This window comes from Esox lucius, chromosome 15 (genome assembly GCF_011004845.1).
Source record: "Esox lucius isolate fEsoLuc1 chromosome 15, fEsoLuc1.pri, whole genome shotgun sequence".
Lineage (NCBI taxonomy): Eukaryota > Metazoa > Chordata > Actinopteri > Esociformes > Esocidae > Esox > Esox lucius.
This window is the reverse complement of record NC_047583.1, coordinates 6,879,799-6,902,884: the sequence shown is the minus strand read 5'-3', so window position 1 is coordinate 6,902,884 and position 23,086 is coordinate 6,879,799. Positions and strand designations below refer to the sequence as shown.

The window sequence follows — 23,086 nt, the reverse complement described above, 5'->3', positions numbered from 1 at the left end:
TTGTACTTGTGTCACCCCAGAGGCAAAATAAATTAACGGACAAACAAATCTGTGTGAATACTTCGAGCCTCTATAATCTGTAATAACACTACTTATAACCTGCATGAAAACTTCTGTCCTTACACGAATAGTGAAATGTGAAACACCGCCTTTAGTCTGTCCCCACCAGCTTAAGCTTCTGGTGTAAGGTTAACTTTATAATCGGGGCTAGTGTTAGAATTTTAATTCTTTACGGTTTTGGCATTATGGTTTAGGTTTCAGGGTTTGGATAGAAAAACACAACTGTGTGTTTGTGTGCAGGAGGGTTGTGTGTATGAATGTGTATGTAGGGGGTTGTGTGTATGTGTGTGTGTTTATGAGTGTGTGTGTGTGTGTGTGTAGAAAGGTTCTGTGAGTGTGTGTGTGTGTATGAATGTGTGTGTGTAGAGGGGTTCTGTGTGTATGTGTGTGTGTGTGTATGAATGTGTGTGTGTAGAGGGGTTCTGTGTGTATGTGTGTGTGTATGGAAGTGTGTGTGTAGAGGGGTTCTGTGTGTATGTGTGTGTGTGTATGAATGTGTGTGTGTGTAAAGGGGTTCTGTGTGTGTGTGTGTATGAATGTGTGTGTGTGTAGACAGGTTTTGTGTGTATGTGTGTATGAATGTGTGTGTGTAGAGGGGTTCTGTGTGTGTGTATGTATGTTTGTGTGTGGCCACCTGCAGATTCTGCTCCTCTGTTCTTTCAGCTGGGTTCTCAGTCTACTTGTTGCAATGCCTGCCTGGAACATGACCTTTAACCCTTAACCCTTTGACATGGCCTCCTGGCAGCTAACCTCTCACCCCGGGCAGGTGCTGCTCTAGACAGAGCGAGGGCATAAGTCCCACAGATGAACACACACACACACAAACCCCCATTACACACACACACACAACCCCCCCTACACACACACACACACACAAACCCCCATTACACACACACACACACACAACCCCCCCTACACACACACACCACTACCATGACCCTGTGCCCACCACTGTGTTTAGCTATAACATCCCTCTAATGGCCCAGCCTCATTATCTATAATGACCTCTGACAGGCCTCAAACAGCGCAGACAGAAACCCACAGCACCGCTACATATTGATACTCTAGTCCCAAACTGCACCCTGCTCCCTGGGATAACACTACTTAGGATCAGGGCTCTGTGGTAAACAATGCATTATACAGTGTGGGATTTTTTTTGGATCCCCTGCTGATTTTGTACGTTTGCCCACTGACAAAGAAATGATCAGTTTATAATTTTATTTTCTATTTGAACATTTTCTATTTGAACAGCGAGAGACAGAATAACAACAAAACAATCCAAAAAAATCCCCTTTCAATCAGAAAGATTTCTGGCTCCCAGGTTTCATTGACAAGATCCTCCCTTATAGTTCTGGGCTGATTCCTCACCGCTCTCATGATCATTGCAACTCCACAAGGTGAGATCTTGCATGGAGCCCCAGACCGAGGGAGATTTACTTTTGTTTCTTCCATTTGTGAATAATCGCACCAACTGTTGTCACCTTCTCACCAAGCTGCTTGGCAATGGTCTTGTAGCCCAGATTGTAGACAAGGTCTCCAATCTTGTCCCTGACATCCTTGGACAGCTTTTTGGTCTTGGCCATGGTGGAAAGTTTGGAATCTGATTGAATGATTCCTTTTGTGGACAGGTGTCTTTTATATAGGTAACAAGCTGAGAACTTGTTACCTGTATAAAAGACACCTGGGAGCCAGAAATCTTTCTGATTGAGAGGGGATCAAATACTTATTTCACTCATTAAAATGCAAATTATTTTATAACACTGTTAAAATAAACCTACCATTAAAATTATAGACTGATCATTTCTTTGTCAGTGGGCAAACATACAAAATCAAATATGTTTCCCCCTCACTGTATAGGCAATAAGGATCTGGTTAAAATGCACTCCAGCAGAACTTTATACAGCTGATGTGGTTAGAAAGGCCCTGAAGCCCCTAATACGCCATACCTCAATAACCATACCTTAATAACATAACCTAATAACCACACCCTAACAACCGCACCCTAACAACCATACCCTAATAACCACACCCTAACACGCCATACCCTAACAACCATACCCTAATAACCCTACCCTAACAACCATACCCTAACAACCAACCCTAATGACCATACCCTAATAATCATTATTTATGTTCCAAAGCTTTTCATTGGAATCCCGTTACCTATTTAAAGTATTTAGAGTATGTAGAGGGAAACGTGAGACAAAAAAAACTATCAGTCATTACTTTATTAAAATAATGAATCCCAAAGAGTCTATTTCAGAAGTGTTTTTGCAAGTCCACAGTTTCCCATGCCTCAATACAATTTACTTATTTTCTTTTAATTCTTCTGCATCTCAAATCATGGACCTTCATTCTCCACTGCATTTCGCCGGGGCCAATTTAGGAACGAACCCTTGGAGACAAATACAATGAGGGTAATTGAACAGTGACGGAACGCTTGACAGTTACATGAACACTACCCGCTACCGGAACATAATCAGTAAAAACGGTTCAGTTACGCAGCAACACGTTTACATTGAGTGTCTCAAAGAATGCACAGAGGAACACATGAAACACGTTCAGAGTTAACGTGAGTCAGTTAAGACCCAGCGCCGGTTAAGACTGTCAACCGCAAACGGTCACACACTTGCTTCACCTGCAACACATCACACACACCTTCAACCCTCACCTACACACCCAGGACGAACACACTTCCAGGAAACACACACACACGCATCCCTAAGCAGCTGCGTCATTATAAAAGTCGTTTGAACTTCACACTGGAAGTCAAATGCCACATGTGTGTGTGTCAGAACAAGACAGATGTATTGCAGCTGCCTCTTGGCTCCAGTTTCGTGTGTTACCCCCTAGCTCACCCACAGCTATTCCCCTACCCCTTTACCAACCCCCCCGCCCACACCTACCTCCACCTCTAACCTGTCACCTGCATTCATATTATTCACAGCATCCTATCCCCGAACCAGCATCTCACTAATCTGACCACCATCTATTCCCAGAAAGGGCATCTACATCTATTACATTTATTACAATCAGGTTTCAAATATATGCCAGGCAGAACATAGATCTATTCCAGTCAGGGCTTATCTCTACAGCCGGGATGTAGATCTATTCCAGTCAGAACAAATACCTATTCCAGTCAGGACATAGATCTATTCCAGTCTGAGCTTAAATCTACAGTCAGGACATAGATCGATTCCAGACAGTGAGTCCAGAGGCTACAACTATGGAGGAAGATGACATGTTTGTTTTCCTGAGGCCTGAGTTTGAGCCACAGTACCATTACATTTCCTTTTAACCTGTTAGTTCAGGATGGTTGTCTCGGGCTACGTAAGGAAGTTGTCCATGTTGTTAATCAGAAACACAATTTTCTTTAAAAATGTTTATTTCAAATACTGTAAGTCAATTGGCTTGGTAAAAAAAACAAAAAAAAAACTGGATATTGCTCATTACACCCTTCATTTAACAAACCTGGCTAAAAGGTAAGACTAGATTCTTGTCTTTCAAGACCATGGACCTTTCAAAACGCAGAGACCCAACTTCACCACCAGATGTCAGTAATGTGCTCTGATGCTTCCCGTAGAGAGAGCTCCATCCTCCGTCCCCTAAGTCCCATGTGTCTGAGCCAGAGCAACACTGGCATGGCCCCCCAGTATGGGGGTTGATCAAAACTAGTTCACTTCATAAGGAATACACAGTGTCGGAATTTCGCCATTTATGGTGCAGACACTTCCACTGACCCTCTTCCAATAACCCCGCCCCCCGCCCCACTCTTACCCCTCCAGCTCTTACTGACACCCCCTCACCAGACCTCATGTATCCCATCTCCCTGGCAGCCGGACAAGGACATTGGACCCATGTCTCGTCTCCTCTCCTGTGGTGAAGTGTTTCCAGATCAGAGGGACTCCTGAAGGTCACATGTCATATAACATAACTATCGTCTGATTGGGGAGTAATCACGGCTAATCAGACCAGGAGGGGGAGTTGGGGTGTAATTTTGGGAGCTCCAGGTTTGGCTAATCAGACTGGGGGGGGCGGGGCCTTCTGTTGGAAGTTCCGGGTTCGACTAATTAGACCTGGGGGCTGGGCCTTCTGTTGGAAGCTCCGGGTTTGGCTAATCAGACTGGGGGGCGGGGCCTTCTGTTTGAAGGCTCCCGGGTTACTATGAGCGATATGCAGCAGGGTCCTTGGGTTAAAAACACTCTCCTCAAGATAGCGCTTTTGTGACTCATTCCTTAAGTAATACTGGCTCAGACATTGGCCAAGGGATGGGGGGTGATGTATATTAGCGAGGTAGAGGACCTCTGGCTGTAGCCTAGTGGCCGGCCGGGAACGGAGGAGGCCATCACTAACCAAGCATGGTGATACCTTTTACATTCTTACATGTGTGAAAAATCTACTCTAAGAATATCACAGGAATGTTCCTACACTCATGTGTTCTAAGACAATGTGCTATACTAACAGTTGTCATGGTGATTAAAATACAATGGTACTACTGAAAGAGGGAAATCGCTATGATACATATATACAGTGTGCCATCTCGTTTCCGTCCAATGGTTTGCAGGGATATCTCCATATAAACACAAGCAGACAAACAGACAGACAAACTAAAATATGAGTTTTCTTTCTGGATGTAGAGTTTTTTTTTCTCTTTTTGTTAGTCAAAAGAGTATTTATGTGAGTTACACCACTGTTTACGTCACATCACATGACTGGTAGTTGGAAAAATATAACACCTGAACACAAATGAGGAGTGCATTCATCAGGAACCAAAACGGGAGAAGGCGACAGGCAAGGGACCTGCCAATGTCCAATAACAAATGTTTGTTCTTATTGCAAATCATTTACGGTTTCAAGCATTCAGCCGTGCTTTGCTGGCAGGCTCACTAATGAATGCACTCCTAATATCTTTGTGGTTGATTTCTATACAGAGCATGGGGGTTAACCACCTGGGCTTCCTTTCGTCACCCATAAAGAAACTCTTTACAACTGACTCAGTCTCACAGTTTCACATCCACATAAAAACATTTCACCAAATGAATATTGCGGTTACACATATTACAAAACAAAACATACAAAACACATTCGTCTGTATTGGTGCATGACATATAACCACCTACTACCTCTCTAATCCCAAAAAAAATCAACGTTCAGCAACAATAACGCATTAAGACACCTACTGGGCTTCTGAAGGGGTGAATTACTATGAATTATGGGGGATGTAGTCAGTTCTGCAGTTGAGCCCGACATGTTGAGATCAAACCAGATCCATTGCTAATGTAAAAACAGTGTGAACAGACAAGCACACCCGGGCTGTCTACCACCGATTACCGTTGAACACTTTAGGGTGGGTCACACTGAGGTTCTTGTCTGCACATTAAAGGCTGCCTCCCCTCGTCCCCTCCTGTGTGTTACTATAGAGACAGAACTGCCAGTAAATCTGCTACCAGGGCATTAACATCAGAAGATTGACAGTTGACAGGCCATCATCTAGCTGAGAGGACACTGGGAGGCTTGTCCCAATCAACAGACAGTCGTCTCGTGGAGGGGAAACCCACTGAAAAAGGGTTTTCATGCCCCAGCATTTGCCCGTGTATAGTGATGAGGCACGTTAGTTTATTCACTGTGAACTGCACTAGCATTACCCACTAATGTTTTAACCCATGACTCCACCGCGGACAGGGGACAGCAGTCGCTCAGCTTTAGTGTCAGCTTACAATGACAAGGGCTGTTCTTATTTCTATATACATTTTTTTTTCGTCACACTAGTAAATATCAAACAGATACAGAGTCAAACATCGGAAGGAGAAAGTGCAAATATTTTGGCGCCACTTCTTTTTTTTTTCTTCTCTTTTTTCCTTCTTTTTTACAGGAGCTTCAGTTTTTGTGCTCTATCTTTCTCTTTCCTGTCAGTCAGAAAGCGTACAGATGTCTTCCTTCTGGGCCCTCTCCACCCCCATCAGCTTTTGGAGCCTTCCTTCCTCACACCAGACGACCTACTGGGAATCAAACAGACAGACCGGAGAGAGAGAGAAGAGTGAGAGAGGGAGAGAGAAAAAGAGAGGAGAGAGGAGAGAAAGAGAGGAGAATCAAAGAGAGACATAGATTGAAATTGAGCGCACCGTGAGGCATAAGCTTAAGGATACATCTTACAGATGCCCCCCCCCACACACACACACACACACACACACACGAGTGTGCCTGCTCCCACAAACGCATAACCATTGCGTGACAAGACAAGACACAGCATTCCTCTACATGGCCGAGCTCACACTGTACCAAACACACAACGCATGGATACACACACTTACACCCAAGGAAACACGCACACACGCATGTATGCATGCACCGATACGCACATGGACACGAGTGATATGTGTGTCCTTTGGAACGTCATGTGGGAGACAGACGTGTTTTGGAGTTTGACACGGAACTTTAACTCCACTCAACCCTCTCCTCCCCTAACCTTCCGCACCCCCACCACTGACTGGCTGGTTAAACAGGCTGACTAACAAACATGGCTGCTGCCAGAACGGCTGTCGGAGTGAAGGGCTGACTGGCCCTCTGTCTGACAGTCTGATTGGCTGTTTAGCTGACTAACTGGTTGGCTGACTAGGGGCTGACGAAGAGCTGACTGACTGGTTGGTTTTACTGACCGGTTGGCTGACTGACTGGGGGATGACTGACAGACTGGGGGCTGATTAACTGACTGATTGGCTGACTGACTGGGGGATGACTGACTAGTTTGCTGACTGTCTGTTGGCTGGATGAATTTGGGCTGACTGACTGGCTGGCTGACTGGTTGGCTGACTGACTGGGTGACATTACCACACACATTGACTAGGACATAGAGTCTATGAATGTAATTGTAGAATGGACATGTTTATTGATGTACACTCTAAAGGCCATTTGCGTGGACAAAGATTGGAACTAGCACACTGCAAAAACAACCCTTAGATATAAACTACTAGAGTTTGGACTAAGACAGAGATATACACTACTAGTGTTTGGACTAAGACATACATATATACTACTAGTGTTTGGACTGAGACAGCGATGTATATTCCTTGTGTTTGGACTACGACAGTGATATATATTCCTTGTGTTTGGACTGGGACAGTGATATATATTCCTTGTGTTTGGACTGGGACAATTATATATATTTGTTGTGTTTGGACTGGGACAGTGATATATATTCCTTGTGTTTGGACCGGGAAAGTGATATATATTCCTTGTGTTTGGACTGGGACAGTGATATATATTCCTTGTGTTTGGACTAGGACAGTGATATATATTCCTTGTGTTTGGACTGGGACAGTGATATATATTCTTTGTGTTTGGACCGGGAAAGTGATATATATTTGTTGTGTTTTGACTGGGACAGTGATATATATTCCTTGTGTTTGGACTAGGACAGTGATATATATTTATTGTGTTTGGACTAGGACAGTGCTATATATTCCTTGTGTTTGGACTGGGACAGTGATATATATTCCTTGTGTTTGGACTGGGACAGTGATATATATTTGTTGTGTTTGGACTGGGACAGTGATATATATTTGTTTTGTTTGGACTGGGACAGTGATAGATATTCCTTGTGTTTGGACTGGGACAGTGATATATATTCCTTGTGTTTGGACTGGGACAGTGATACATATTCCTTGTGTTTGGACTGGGACTGTGATATATATTCCTTGTGTTTGGACTGGGACTGTGATATATATTCCTTGTGTTTGGACTGGGACAGTGATATATATTCCTTGTGTTTGGACTGGGACAGTGATATATATTCCTTGTGTTTGGACTGGGACAGTGATAGATATTCCTTGTGTTTTGACTGGGACAGTGATAGATATTCCTTGTGTTTCGACTGGGACAGTGATAGATATTCCTTGTGTTTGGACCGGGACAGTGATAGATATTCCTTGTGTTTGGACCGGGACAGTGATATATATTCCTTGTGTTTCGACTGGGACAGTGATAGATATTCCTTGTGTTTGGACTGGGACAGTGATATACAGTACCAGTCAAAAGTTCAGACCCATCGTATACTCCTTATCCTAGAAATAGGACAGGGTGTTGCTGGGGTTGGGACTACATTTGCATCCATCAATCAACCACGAGGGAGAGGGACGGGGGAGGGAGTGATGGGGGGACGGGGGAGGGAGTGATGGGGGAAAAAGGGAGGCAGGGAGATAGCAGAGGGATGAAAAGGGGAGAAAGGAAGATGTAAGAGGGATGGGGGAGGGAGGGTAAAGAGCCATGCAGAATGCAGATTGCTTACAGATGGTTGTCAGAGGAGGGGGAGAACAGGGGAGTAAGTGGGGGGGAGGGGGGGGGGGGCGTGTATCTCTCCCCATGTGGGAAGGGGGAGGGGGGGGTTGGAGCTGTGGTGATCTAGAGCCCTGGAGAGCAAAGCCATGCTTGGGTGTGCATTGTATATTATGTGTGTGTGTGTGTGTGTGTCTGTGTGTGTGTGTGATGGACAAAACAGTCAAGTGTGTCCTGCTTACGTCCTCCTTTCTATTGACAACAATTGCATACAGGAAGCTTATGGCACACATTGCTGTTCCTGAGAGTGCACTTCTCTGGACAGGAGCCGTATGGACAGCAGTCTACCGTAAAGGGATGGGGGGGCCATTTGGAACGCGGGCCAAGAGTAAAAGCACAGAGTATTCATTCAACGGGCTACAAGTGGAGTCCTTTGTTCCACCAGTCAGATAAAGTCTGCCAGTCTGTTGTGAGTTCTGATCTCTAGCGAGGCTGAATTGGGTTGAGTCTCATTACAGGCTCCAGCCAGTCGAAGCAGTGGTGTTCCCCGCTTCCAGTGAAGCACAGTGGGGTAGTCAACCGCTGTGTCCTGAATCACGCCCCATTCCCATCTACTGCACTACTTACGGGCCCTGGTTAGAAGTAGGGCACCATTAGGGCATCATTGGGGATGCGACTAATGTCTCTGTGTCATTAGCAGCACAAAGCAGCCTCCTTGACCACACTATAAAGCACTGAAACAAGATCCCGTCCACCTGTGAATCAACACCTCACTTGGGACTGACTGATAACACCAGCTGGCTGAGGAGCAGATTATCAGGGTAAATATCTAGAGCTGTACAGCCTACTGTAGCTTCTGTCATGGTGTATTATATCTGAGATTTAGTGCCTACTTTAGCTTCTGTCATGGTATAGTATATATGAGGTATACTGCCTACTATATCTTCTGTCATGGTATAGCATATCTGAGATATACGGCCTATTGTAGTTTCTGTCATGGTATAGCATACCTGAGTTATACTGCCTTTGAAAAGTATTCAGAAGTTGAAGCATGGAGGCAGTGGGATTATTGTTTGGGCTCTGTTGCTGCATCAGTGCCTGGCCAACTTGTAATCTCTGAGTCAACCATTAATTCCATGTTGTACCAGAGAATTCTTGAAGAAAATGTGAGGCCATCTGTCAAAAAGCGGAAGCTCAAGCAATCATGGATTTTGCATCAGGACAATGATCCAACATGAAAGCAAGGTTATAACACAATGGGTGTGGACTGGGACAATGATATATATTTGTTTGGGTTTGACTGGGACAGTGATATATATTCCTTTTGTTTGGACTGGGACAGTGATATATATATATATATTCCTTAAAGAACAAATTGACGGTTAAGGAATGGCCGAGTCAAGCTCAGGACTTACAGTAATCCTATCGAAATTATATGGGGGACTTGCCGTGCATGCAAGAAAGCCCTAGAAACGTGTACAGTTTGAAGCAGTACTGTACAGAACAGTGGGCAAACATTCCTACAGTCAAGATCAGTGAATGATAGATAATTACAAGAAAAGGCTACATGAAGTTACTTCATTAAAAGGGGGACAACAACAGCTACTGATGCTAGGGGTGTACTTATTTTTACCACGATATGAAATCACAGTTCTGTGAAATTAGCTTAACTTCATATGTCAACAGTGTTGAAGTAAAGATTACATATCCATATGTCCAAATATGTAAAAGAATTGCCAACTTTCATGGGGGGTTTACATACTTTTCCACATGTCAGTATACTGACATTAGCTCCTATCGTGCACCCTGCAAAGACGGAGCAGTGAGCTAATACAACCTACATAGACCTGATAAACAAGCAAAGCACTCTAGCTGTAACGAGACTTTTCCATGTTACGACCAGAATACAGGGAAGTAATAAAGTGCAGGCTGACGTGACTTGTAACCGAACCACAGTAAGTGGTGCTGAGTAATGACTATGGTAATGACGGTACTGTAGCATCGGCCAGTCGCTCGGCCACACAGCTGCCTGATGGGGCTGCTCGGCTCATAATGCCCCCTATTCATTCATTCAGCTCTGAAGGCAGACAGACAGGCAGACAGGCAGACAGGGGAAAGGGGGGCAGGGAGAAAGGAGAGGTGGGAGAGGAGAGAGACAATGTTGAGGAGAGGAAAGGGGAGAGGGAAGAGGAGAGGGAAGTGGAAAGAGGAGCGGAGACAGTCCTTAGGAGTAGTTTGGTACTTCCCCTCACTGCGTACCTCACCTCACTGCGTGCCTCACCTCACTGAGTGCCTCACATCACTGCATCCTTCACCTCACTGCGTGCTTCACCGCACTGCTGACTCCACATCACTGCATACCTCACCTCACTGCTGACTCCACATCACTGCGTGCCTCACCTCACTGCTGACTCCACATCACTGCGTGCCTCACCTCACTGCTGACTCCACATCACTGCATGCTTCACCTCACTGCTGACTCTACATTACTGGGTACCTCACCTCACTGCTGACTCCACATCACTGGGTACCTCACCTCACTGCTGACTCCACTTCACTGCGTGCTTCACTTCACTGCTGACTCCACCTCACTGCTGGCTTAACATTTTATTGTATACCTATATCCTATGAGTAAAGGCTCTTCTGAAAATGGTGTACATATCCTGTAGTCATAGCATGTTGGCCAGTTATTTCATGTTTGTTTGAAATGTTATAGCCTAACGTTCCCAGAAGATATAAAAATAAAGCCATCTGAACAGTCCATGATGGTACATAACCCCTGTTGTTTTCAGTTGTTCTGGAGTGAGGTCCAAAGAACACAGTGTGTGTTTGTGTACGTGTGTCTTTCTCTTGTTCCAACCAAACTGCTGCTGTGAACATTAAAAGTTAAACAATATTTTAATACCATTTCGGAGAGACCAGAGGACTGAGCCAACCAATTACCTGGGACCGTCTGAGAGAAAGAGCGGCCCCTCAACATCCCCTGTGGCTTGGGCAGCTTTGACTGTTGTTGCTGTGATTACTGTCGAGGGGTTTATTCGGAGCATCCAGAGGCCCACGTTATCCTGTTCCAACAAAGGCACTGGAGCGAGCAACATGAAGGTTTGATATTTTCTATATTACAGTAACTGGTAGACAACAATGCCAAAGGACAATGGAGGGATTTACTGCAGTGCAAACAGTGAATCTGAGTTTCTGTAATCAAGTCTTCAGGGAAGCAAAGGATGTGTAACCAGGGATTCAGTGACCAGGCTTTGCTATAACCAGGTCTAGGGTGGTCTAGTTGCCTAAGTACTGTGTATATATCACCACAGGACGAGTTCAGCAAACACTGCTCTCTACCTCTCCCATTGCCTGTCTTCTATCAATGAAAGCATGAAATGCACAATAATAAACATTTAACCAGGTCCAGTTTCCACAAATCCATGTTAACCCAGAAGTACTGTCCTGATGGAAGTATTGGCTGATCCTCAATTAAAATCTGGGTTCATATTCGTTAAGAGATGGCATTGGAACCTGAATCAAGAACTTCACACACTGTCTTTGACAATGATCAGCCGGTCCATGGTCCAAACCTCCCTTCCGCTTCCAAAAGACTGAAAGAATCCAACACCAAATGACAACTGGACATCTTCTGGTCCGTCAGAGGCCCACAAACCTGATGCTAAAGGCACCCAGACCTAATGCAAAAGGCACCCAGAAGCTTCAATAAAGCTTCAAAAGAGCTTCTATTGTGGGCCATGTTTATTCCATGATCTCCCGCTCAGATGATGTTGTTGGCTGCTCATCAGCGACCCAGTCTCACAGATGGCTCTTGGCGATTCTAAAGATCACTGTCCAAGGCATCCAGAACAGAACCTAAAATCTGTGGTGTCTGTTATGTTTGCATATCCACAGAGGACATCACTTCCATCACTAATCACTCAGCCAAAACACAACTGGAAACTGGAGCACCTAAGGTTTATTCATTGTAGTTCAGAATTCAACACGGTTGTTCCATTCAAACTCTCAGGGGTGTGTCCTCAGCCCTCTGCTCAACTTCCTGTCCATCACTCCCAGGGGTGTGTCCTCAACCCTGTGCTCTACTTCCTGTCCATCCCTCCCAGGGGTGTGTCCTCAGCCCTCTTTTCTACTTCCTGTCCATCACTGTGGCATATCAAGGACCAGGTGGTGTCCAAACACGATCATGGCACCATGGAGAGCATTGCTACCAGCTCCATTGCGGCCTGCAATGGGACTTGCTACACCCACCACCTCAGGACCCTCCAACGGGAGGTGAAGATGGGTCCCACCCATCCGTGACCTCCACCTCAAAATGGTCAGTCTCACCCCATCCATGCAAAGGGCCGGTCTCACCCCATCCATGCAAAGGGCCAGTCTCACCCCATCCATGCAAAGGGCCGGTCTCACCCCATCCATCCTTGTTCATTTGCCCAGTGCTGGTCAGATGGTGACTATAAAAGAGCATACAGTTGGGTCTCCTAATACGAGGCTCAGGGACAGTTTCTACCCATAATCCATCAGGCTACAGAATACCTGAGGACCACCACCAACTCTACTACCTGTTGCCGATACTGTCTGTTTGCTATTATTATAATTGTGTTACTGCTGCTATTGTTGTGTGTATTTACATACTAACTCTCAATTTGGATTTAGAAGATACCCATAAATAAGACCGTAAAAAAATATACACACATTCGGCAAACTTACAGACATAGAGCCTTTTCAGAAAACCAGAGAGTGGGAACGATACAGGGGAGTGAGGGAGACCTGTCCCATTGTACCTATTTCTTCCCCAATTTTTTTTTACATTAGCCTCTAAGAGCTGAGAGGGTAGTTGTCTTTAAACAGGGGATAAGACCAAGCACTCATCCATCCCATCCAGTGTCAGATACAATGGACAAACCAAGTTAATTTCAGTTACAGGTCTTCAACAACTCAAGGGCACGTTCAGTTGGATTTATATCTTGCGATCAACTTGGCAAGTCAAGAACTTTCCACTTTCTCGGCTCTGGAAAACTCCACGATTGCTATGGCAGTATGTTTGGGGACACTCTCTGGCAGAATGATGAAGCACCATTCAGTGTGAAGCTGGAAGGCATTTGTTTGCTACTTCAGCAGACAGCATGTTTCTGTACACTTCAGAATTAATTCTGCTGCTGCCAACAGCAATTACATCATCAATCAAGACAACTGAGCCAGTCCCAGTGGCTGCCATACATGACCAGGCTATAACACCCCCTTCACCATATTTAACAGACGAGGTGGTATGCTTTGGTTTTTTATGTAGTTCAGAAAAATGCCTACTGTCTCAAAAGTGACATAGGCTATTGCATAATGGCAGTGTACAAACCCGATTCCAAAAAAGTTTGGACACTGTACAATTGTGAATAAAAACCAAATGCAACGATGTGGAAGTTTCAAATTTCAATATTTAATTCAAAATACAACGTAGATGACATATCAAATGTTTAAACTGAGAACATTTATCACTTTAAGGGAAAAATAAGTTGATTTTAAATTGGCATCAACACATCTCAAAAAAGTTGGGACAAGGCTATGTTTACCACTGTGTGGCATCCCGTCTTCTTTTTATATCAGACTGCAAACGTCTGGGGACTGAGGAGACAACTTGCTCAAGTTTATGAATAGGAATGTTGCCCCATTCTTGTCTAATACAGGCTTCTAGTTGCTCAACTGTCTTAGGTCTTCTTTGTCGCACCTTCCTCTTTTTGATCCGCCAAATGTTTTCTATGGGTGAAAGATCTGGACTGCAGGCTGGCCATTTCAGTACCCGGATCCTTCTTCTATGCAGCCATGACATTGTAATTGATGCAGTATGTGGTCTGGCATTGTCATGTTGGAAAATGTAAGGTCTTCCCTGAAAGAGACGACGTCTGGATGGGAGCATATGTTGTTCTAGAACTTGGATATAACTGTCAGCATTGATGGTGCCTTTCCAGATGTGTAGTCTGCCCATGCCACATGCACTCATGCAACCCCATACCATCAGAGATGCAGGCTTCTAAACTGAGCACTGATAACAACTTGGGTTGTCCTTGTCCTCTTTAGTCCGGATGACATGGCGTCCCAGTTTTCCAAAATGAACTTCAAATTTTGATTTGTCTGACCACAGAACACTTTTCCACTTTGCCACAGTCCATTTTAAATGATCCTTGGCCCAGAGAAAATGCCTGCGCTTCTGGGTCCTGTTTAGATACGGCTTCTTTTTTGACCTATAGTTTTAGCCGGCAACGGCAAATGGCACGGTGGATTGTGTTCATCGACAACGTTTTCTGGAAGTATTCCTGAGCCCATGTTGTGATTTCTATTACAGTACCATTCCTATATGTGATGCAGTGCCGTCTGAGGGCCCGAAGATCACGGGCATCCAGTATGGTTTTCCAGCTTTGACCCTTACGCACAGAGATTGTTCCAGATTCTCTGAATCTTTGGATGATATTATGCACTGTAGATGATGATAACTTCAAACTCTTTGCAATTTTTCTCTGAGAAACTCCTTTCTGATATTGCTTCACAATTTTTCGCCGCAGCATTGGGGGAATTGGTGATCCTCTGCCCATCTTGACTTCTGAGACACTGCCACTCTGAGAGGCTCTTTTTATAGCCAATCATGTTGCCAATTGACATAATAAGCTGCAAATTGGTCCTCCAGCTGTTCCTTATCTGTACATTTAACTTTTCCGGCCTCTTATTGCTACCTGTCCCAACTTTTTTGGAATGTGTAGCTCTCATGAAATCCAAAATGAGCCAATATTTGGCATGACATTACAAAATGTCTCACTTTCAACATTCGATATGTTATCTATGTTCTATTGTGAATTAAATATACGTTTATGAGATTTGGAAAAGTATTCCAATCCTTTTTTACTCACAATTTGTACAGTGTCCCAATTTTTTTGGAATCAGGTTTGTATAAACCCTAAAAAAACTTTACGTAATCTAAAGATGATTTAAGGTCGGCTAATACAAAGATCCAGGGCTATCTGGCATAAGGACCAGTGACAGCCATGTCCAGAAGATACTGACTCCACAGGTCACGTTGGAAAAGGAGGCAGGACAAAGGCACAACAGAGGACTTTTAATAAGGAACAACAAGGTAACAAAAACAAACTACACAAAGGTATGAAAACCAAACAAAGACCGACAACAAACACTAGGGAAGGAGGAAATTAAATAGGGACATTGATCTGGAACACAGTTGAGGGTAATAAAGACAAACACGTGCCTGTGCTCCAAATGAGGGAGAGAGGGGGCGTTGGATTTAACTGGCACAGCAGGACATGACACTATATCTATATTTAACCCAGAGGACAGACAACTTCTGACAGAAAATGCCTTTTTCAATACAATTCAAAAGGGATTTATTGCCATGGGAAAAAACATGTTTCCATTGCCAGAGGTCTTTCTTCTGTCTTTGTCCCTTGCTTTCCCTCTCTCCCACATTTGCCTCTCCCCATCTCTCTCTCTCCCTCTCCCTTTCTCTCAGTTCACTCACAAACCCTCCCAACGCTCAGCAGTGATCCACATCTCCTGAGTGGCATCATATAAAACTGTCAAGTGAGGTGTTCAGCCTCACGACCCGAAGCATGAAGGTGATAGAGTAGTTACCGCAAGTAAAACAAACCCTGTCTTAGTAAACCTGGGCCCCCCCCCAGCCCCCCCAGCCCCCCCTCTTGCCCCGTTCTGCTCTCAGCCTGTCTCCTAACATCCCCGAATATTTATCCTGGCCACTCTGCCAACGGGACGCTGACACTCGGCCTGACGTTATGCCCACTGGGCTCTGAGGCTAGGAGCCACTGTTCTCCAGGCCTGGCAGAGGCGGCGCCAGTGTAAACACATGACCTCAGTGCTGTGCTCCATTTCTCAGGGCTCTGGTGATGGGGAGAGAGAGAGAGAGAGAGGGAGGGAGAGAGAGAGAGAGAGAGAGCTGGGCTCCGCTAAGCCCGCTGGACTGAAGACTGAACAGAAGGGAGAGTTGGTTTAGCCGGCCAGAGTCAACAGCGCTGACCGATGGGATCATTAATAGAGGTAATCCCACGGGATCCCACAACACAGACTGACAGAGGGGATCATTAATGGAAGTAATCCCACGGGATCCCACAACACAGACTGACAGAGGGGAGACAGACTATTTGTGCATTTTGCATACTTTTATTTTATTGATATTTAGTACTTTTTGTTTTCATTTTATATTTGTTGTTATTTACAACACATGTTTTTATATTGTCAAAGAAACATTTACTAGTTCCTTTCCAATATAAACAAATGTTTCCCATGCCAATAAAGCCCTTTAAATTGAAACTGAATTGATACATCAGAATTGCAACCTGATTATCCCTAACTTTCAATTGGCTCTTTAATCCCCTATCTCCCCTTGTACAGTTACTATTAGAACTATTTGAATTGAAACTGAACTAACACATGAAGGAAAGAGAAAGAGAGAGAGAGAGAGAGGGGGAGAGAGAGAGAGAAAGAGAGGGAGAGAGAGAGAGAGAGAGAGGGGGGGGGGGGAGAGGGAAGGTGGGAAAACATGAGAGATTTGACCATCAGGGATGAGGTCTGACCATCAGGGATGAGTAATTCATGTTTCCTGCCTCACTCCTGGAGGAGGGAAGAAGGGGAGGACTATGATTGCAGGGAGGAAGGGAAGGGGAGGCAATGAGGACAAAGAGGAAGAAGAAGAGGGGTGTGGTGGAGGAGAGGTCAGGAAGAGAAGTCATGAGGAGAGGTCAATCTTACCGACTGGCTAAGTGGTTGGCTGATTGACTGGCTGACTAATGACTGACAGGCTGGCTGACTTTCTATTTAACTGAGAGACTGACAGACTGGTTGATTACTAAATGACAGTCTCACTGGCTGACTAACTATATGACTGACAGACTGACTGGTTGACTGACTAAATGACTGGCTGACTAACTGGCTGGCTGGCTCACTAAATGACTGACCGGCTGGTTGGCTGAGAAACTATGATGCACAGTCCATATGATTAAAGAATGTGTGATACTGAGGCGCGGTGAATAGAGCTGTTCCATAACTTTATGTTTTTACTTAAATATACGTAAAATGCTGTAGTAAACTTTAATATGCACAGCATGAGTTTAAGTGCTGAGTTTGGGGAAGGGTTTCTTTTTCACGTTCTGATGAGATATTAGAATAAACGTTTTTATGCTGAACTATAATACCACCACATTTTACCAGCCTCACGTATGGTTATTATTACACTGTTGTGTTCCAAAGGGCAACACAATCAGTGCCTAGAAACCTGCTTCTGAGGGGAGACCATAGGTACACACTCAAAAGCAGTGAACTACATACGGTGGATATAAAAGGTCTACACACCCCTGGCTCTGAGGCCTAAAGGTCTACACACTTTTCCACTTTTAATGTGACCTATAATATGAACAATTCAATTGAAAACTGAAGTCTCTTATAACTGGGGATGTGTGTTCAGAATTAACCAATCACATTCAAACTCATGTCAAGTAGAAGTCATTACACACCTGCCATCATTTAAAGTGACTCTGATTAATCACAAATAAAGTTCAGCTGTTCTAGTAGGACTTTCCTGACATATTCTTAGTTGCATCTCAGAGCAAAAGCCATGGTCCGCAGAGAGCTTCCAGAGCATCAGAGGGATGTTCTGACATTATTTATCTTTGTCTCATTCTTTTACATCACAAGAACCTGCCATTTTCACAGGGGTGTGTAGACTTTTTATATCCACTGTATGACGGTAATCAGGAGGCATTTAGGACATATACATTGATTTTAATAAAACCTCCCCTCCTCAATAACAACACAGTTCAGTGTCTCCTGTCTTGTCTGTGTCTATGTCTGTATCTGTGTCTGTATCTGTGTGTGTGTCTGTATCTGTGTGTCTGTATCTGTGTCTGTGTCTATGCCTGTATCTGTATCTGTGTCTGTGTGTGTGTGTCTGTATCTGTGTGTCTGTCTGTGTGTGTGTACAGTGGGGAGAACAAGTATTTGATACACTGCCGATCATGCAGGTTTTGTAGTTTCTATCATAGGTACATTTCAACTGTGAGTGACGGAATCTAAAAAAACTATCCAGAAAATCACATTGTATGATTTTTAAGTAATTAATTTGCATTTTATTGCATGACAAAAGTATTTGATACATCAGAAAAGCAGAACTTAATATTTGGTACAGAAACCTTTGTTTGCAATTACAGAGATCATACGTTTCCTGTAGTTCTTGGTTTGCACACACTGCAGCAGATATTTTGGCCCACTCCTCCATACAGACCTTCTCCAGATCCTTCAGGTTTCGGGGCTGTCGCTGGGCAATACAGACTTTCAGCTCCCTCCAAAGATTTTCTATTGTGTTCAGGTCTGGAGACTGGCTAGCCCACTCCAGGACCTTGAGATGCTTCTTACGGAGCCACTCCTTAGTTGACCTGGCTGTGTGTTTCGGGTCATTGACATGCTGGAAGACCCAGCCACGACCCATCTTCAATGCTCTTACTGAGGGAGGAGGTTGTTGGCCAAGATCTCGCGATACATGGCCCCATCCATCCTCCCCTCAATACGGTGCAGTCGTCCGGTCCCCTTTGCAGAAAAGCATCCCCAAAGAATGATGTTTCCACCTCCACGGTTCACGGTTGGGATGGTGTTCTTGGGGTTGTACTCATCCTTCTTCTTCCTCCAAACACGGCAAGTGGAGTTTAGACCAAAAAGCTCTATTTTTGTCTCATCAGACCACATGACCTTCACCTATTCCTCCTCTGGATCATCCAGATGGTCATTGGCAAACTTCAGACGGTCCTGGACATGCGCTGGCTTGAGCAGGGGGACCTTGCGTGCACTGCAGGATTTTAATCCATGACGGCGTAGTGTGTTACTAATTCTTTGAGACTGTGGTCCCAGCTCTCTTCAGGTCATTGACCAGGTCCTGCCCTGTAGTTCTGGGCTGATCCCTCACCTTCCTCATGATCATTGATGTCCCACGAGGTGAGATCTTGCATGGAGCCCCAGACCGAGGGAGATAGACCGTCATCTTGAACTTCTTCCATTTGCTAATAATTGCACCAACAGTTATTGCCTTCTCACCAAGCTGCTTGCCTATTGTTCTGTAGCCCATCCCAGCCTTGTGCAGGTCTACAATTTTATCCCTGATGTCCTTACACAGCTCTCTGGTCATGGCCATTGTGGAGAGGTTGGAGTCTGTTTGATTGAGTGTGTGGACAGGTGTCTTTTATACAGGTAACAAGTTCAAACAGGTGCAGTTAATACAGGTAATGAGTGGAGAACAGGAGGGCTTCTTAAAGAAAAACTAACAGGTCTGTGAGAGCCGGAATTCTTACTGGTTGGTAGGTGATCAAATACTTATGTCATGGAATAAAATGCAAATTAATTATTTAAAAATCATACAATGTGTTTTCTGGATTTTTGTTTTAGATTCCGTCTCTCACAGTTGAAGTGCACCAATGATTAAAATTACAGACCTCTACATGCTTTGTAAGTAGGAAAACCTGCAAAATTGCCAGTGTATCAAATACTTGTTCTCCCCACTGTATGTGTGTGTGTGTGTGTGTGTGTCTCTGTCTCTGTCTGTGTCTGGGCAGATGCAGGAGACAGCGATGTTGTTCACCTACTAGACCTCCAGAGTATCTGATCCATAGTATCTGATCCATAGTATCTGATCCATAGTATCTGATCCATAGTATCTGATTCATAGTATCTGATTCATAGTATCTGATCCATAGTATCAACTGAGGCGCAGACGGTGTGCAGACAGGCCCTTTGCAAGGCCGAATGCAAGTACGCCAGTCAACAGTGAGACAGTGAAGGCGCTGTCACTGCATTCAGACAGCTTGTGCAAGAGAAGAAAAGGAGACGGACAGACTCTGAGAGACACACGGACAAACGGACAGACTCTGAGAGACACACGGACAAACGGACAGACTCTGAGAGACAAACGGACAGACTCTGAGAGACACAACAGGTGTCTTTAGTCTCACATTGGCAGCCCTGGGCAGGCATCTGAGAAAACAGGCCACTTACCTAATATGCACACACACAATCGCTCACACAGACAGACAGACACCCCCCCACACACACACACACACACACACACAGACACCCCCCCCACACACACACATACACTCACACACAGACACTTACACACTCAGACACACACAGAGACACACACTCAGACACACACAGAGACAGCAGATGCCAGGGCACACTGAGGGCTGAAGTGAATATTATGTGTATTTCCTCATCCTTCTGTCTCAGTTTTTCAGCAATGAACCTGGCCGGGCCAACTGGAACTTTCCAGAGGTATTCCCACACTGTACCACAGTTTGTACTGAAACAATCTTTCTTTGTGTCTGCCGTGAGATTGGAGGCAAGTCGAGGTCTTTCTAACACTGTGATCCACGGAGAATGAGGTCTCTTCCGCGCCACATACACAATTTACACCACGAGAAATACACTCGCGCAAACACAGCCCTCCGAGAGGTCCCTAAATCCACACTCCGAACTTTCCCAGACGCGCCCCGGAACATCCAGATTTGGGGAAGGGTAGGTTTTTCCATACGGTCACACCGAAGACGATAGAAGCTGTACTGGATGCCGCTCCGCTTGGCACCCAGTGGTATGGAGATGGATTGGTGGTCAGGCCCCGTGACAGATTAACGGTCTGACCAGGGGGTGTAGCTGTTCATCAAGCTGCCTCCCACTACAGAAACAACAGCTCCTAGCCGTTCTGGCTCGGATAAAGCCTGCTTACTTTACGTTCCAATTCGTCCCGTCGAGGGAGTCTATCAACAATACCATATTACAGCCAGATTTATGATGCCAGGTTCTAAATCAGATCTGCCAGTTGGCTGGTCTGTCAAAAGCTGTCCTTACTTTACGAACCCAACAACTTGCAATACAGTATAACAAACATTGCATTATACTGAACCAGGCTCTACAAGTCCTTTTAGAAAATGCTGACTTAAACAACGCCACCTACCTTATGCATTATTATACAGCAGAAATCTGGATGGCACTTCACTGAGTCGTGTTTTAGAGCATTTATAAAGCCGCTATGTACATACGAGTGAGTGTAAGCAGTTTGCCTGTATCTAACCAGAAATCTGTGCGCCTCTGAATTAGCGTGGCGATGTCCTAATAAGTTTACGAAATTCAATTTTTTTTTTTTTTAAGAGATCACCGTCTTTTTGTGAAAATGTTAATATTGGGAGATGCCCAAGAATTCTGCTAACCTTACCAGAATAGATGTCCGCAGACCAGCTAAAACAAGTCGCACTAATTTACACCACTGCCTCTCTATCCGCTGTCACAAAGAATGTTCACGGACTATAAAGAGGCCTACAACGTCTACAGCAGAGCTAGGGTTAGTGAGGGTATATAGTGGGCCTTACTGAACGTATTAGAACCTTGCCTTGTCCCTTGGTTGACACTGCTTGCAGGACTACCTGTAAGTGGAGGGAGAGAAGAGCAGAGGAACATGGATGAGAAGAGCAGAGGAGAGGAGATGAGAACACAAAACAGTTGTCAGGCTAAGATGGTTTATAAGGCCAGTAACAGAAAGGTCACTAGTTCAATTCTCTGAACTATCATCTCCTCCCTCGTCTCCTCCTTCCTTCATCCTCCTCCTATCCCTTCTGACTCACCCTCCTTGCTCACTCCCAGACAACCTTTCAGCTCCAGCAGAGAGATGGCTCTGTCTTTGTTCAGGTCACAGTAGTCCATGAACTTCCTGGCACATTTCTTGGGTTTGGCTTTTTTCTTGACATATCTCTTGAGGGGCTTCAGCTCCTTCTTGTTGATGTCATGACTGCCGTTGTTGTCCAGCTGGGCGAAGTACCACTGGACCACTCTCTCCTCCAGGGTGTGGCTCGGGTCTGGCTCCACAAACCTGCACAGGTGCACGAGATTCAGCCACACAGGTAGAGGAACGATGGAGCTACCCAGGGTTCGACTCTGGGAAAAAATCTCTTTAGAAAAATTGAGATTCAAACATCAAAATTAATCAGATAAATGTATCTGATTAATAAAGGCTAGCAGGGCTCTGTTCATGTTAGTACTTACCTCCCACCACCAGAGGGGGTTGGTGAGTTTATGGCCTGGACCATGTCTGTGGTGAGGGCGTCTAACAGACTGGTAATGAATTCCACTTTCTTCCCCTCAGGGCAGCCTTTCACAGAAACACACAAACCACAGTCACCCTTAAACTCCAGTCTGTCACAGAAGAGCAGAGTCACCCTTTAACAACATCCTGTCACAGAAACACACAAACATCCTGTCACAGTAACACAAACATCCTGTCACAAACTTTCTGTTACAGAAACACCAAAACACACAAACACCATATTCTCCTTTTAACCACAGTTACAACCTTAAATAGAATTAGAGTCACTGAAAAAAAGGGCTCCTGACTGAAGTTTTCCCAAGCATAGATCTAGGATCAGCTTCTACATCATAACCTTAATCATTAGGAGAAACAATGCACCCAAAATCATTGCCAATGAGCAACGTCACCCTAAAAGAATTCTTGTTGGATTCAAATGACTCTAGGATCTTAAACAGAAACCAAGCTCTTAGTCCACTGTTAAAGGGGTAATTTGGTATTTTGGATAATTTCCTACTAACCTAAAATCAGACAAATTCATAGATACCATTTTGTTTCTTTCGACATGCATTTTGAAGAAAGGTGGTGTTTGGTTAGGTCCAGTGCTGGATTTAGGTTTGGAGGTTG

The 23,086-nt window shown here is 44.7% G+C and overlaps 1 protein-coding gene across 12 annotated transcripts in view; it reads right to left on the bottom strand.

Moving 5' to 3' along the window:
* Positions 1-3,408: 3,408 nt before the first annotated feature.
* The window catches only part of smoc1 (SPARC related modular calcium binding 1), a 69,875-nt gene continuing 50,197 nt past the window's right edge, over positions 3,409-23,086 (bottom strand). For 4 of the 12 annotated variants that reach the window (XM_010865337.5, XM_020054348.3, XM_010865336.4 and 1 more), the window contains 4 exons: positions 22,420-22,525; positions 22,002-22,246; positions 21,770-21,803; positions 3,411-6,059 (listed from right to left, as the gene is read on the bottom strand). In XM_010865337.5, coding sequence (XP_010863639.1) covers positions 6,020-6,059; positions 21,770-21,803; positions 22,002-22,246; positions 22,420-22,525 — 425 coding nt within the window. In that variant the 3' untranslated portion in view covers positions 3,411-6,019. Of the gene's footprint in view, positions 6,060-21,749; positions 21,804-22,001; positions 22,247-22,419; positions 22,526-23,086 lie in introns of all 12 variants that reach the window. The other 8 variants (XM_010865335.5, XM_010865331.5, XM_010865333.5 and 5 more) reach the window with 8 other exon arrangements.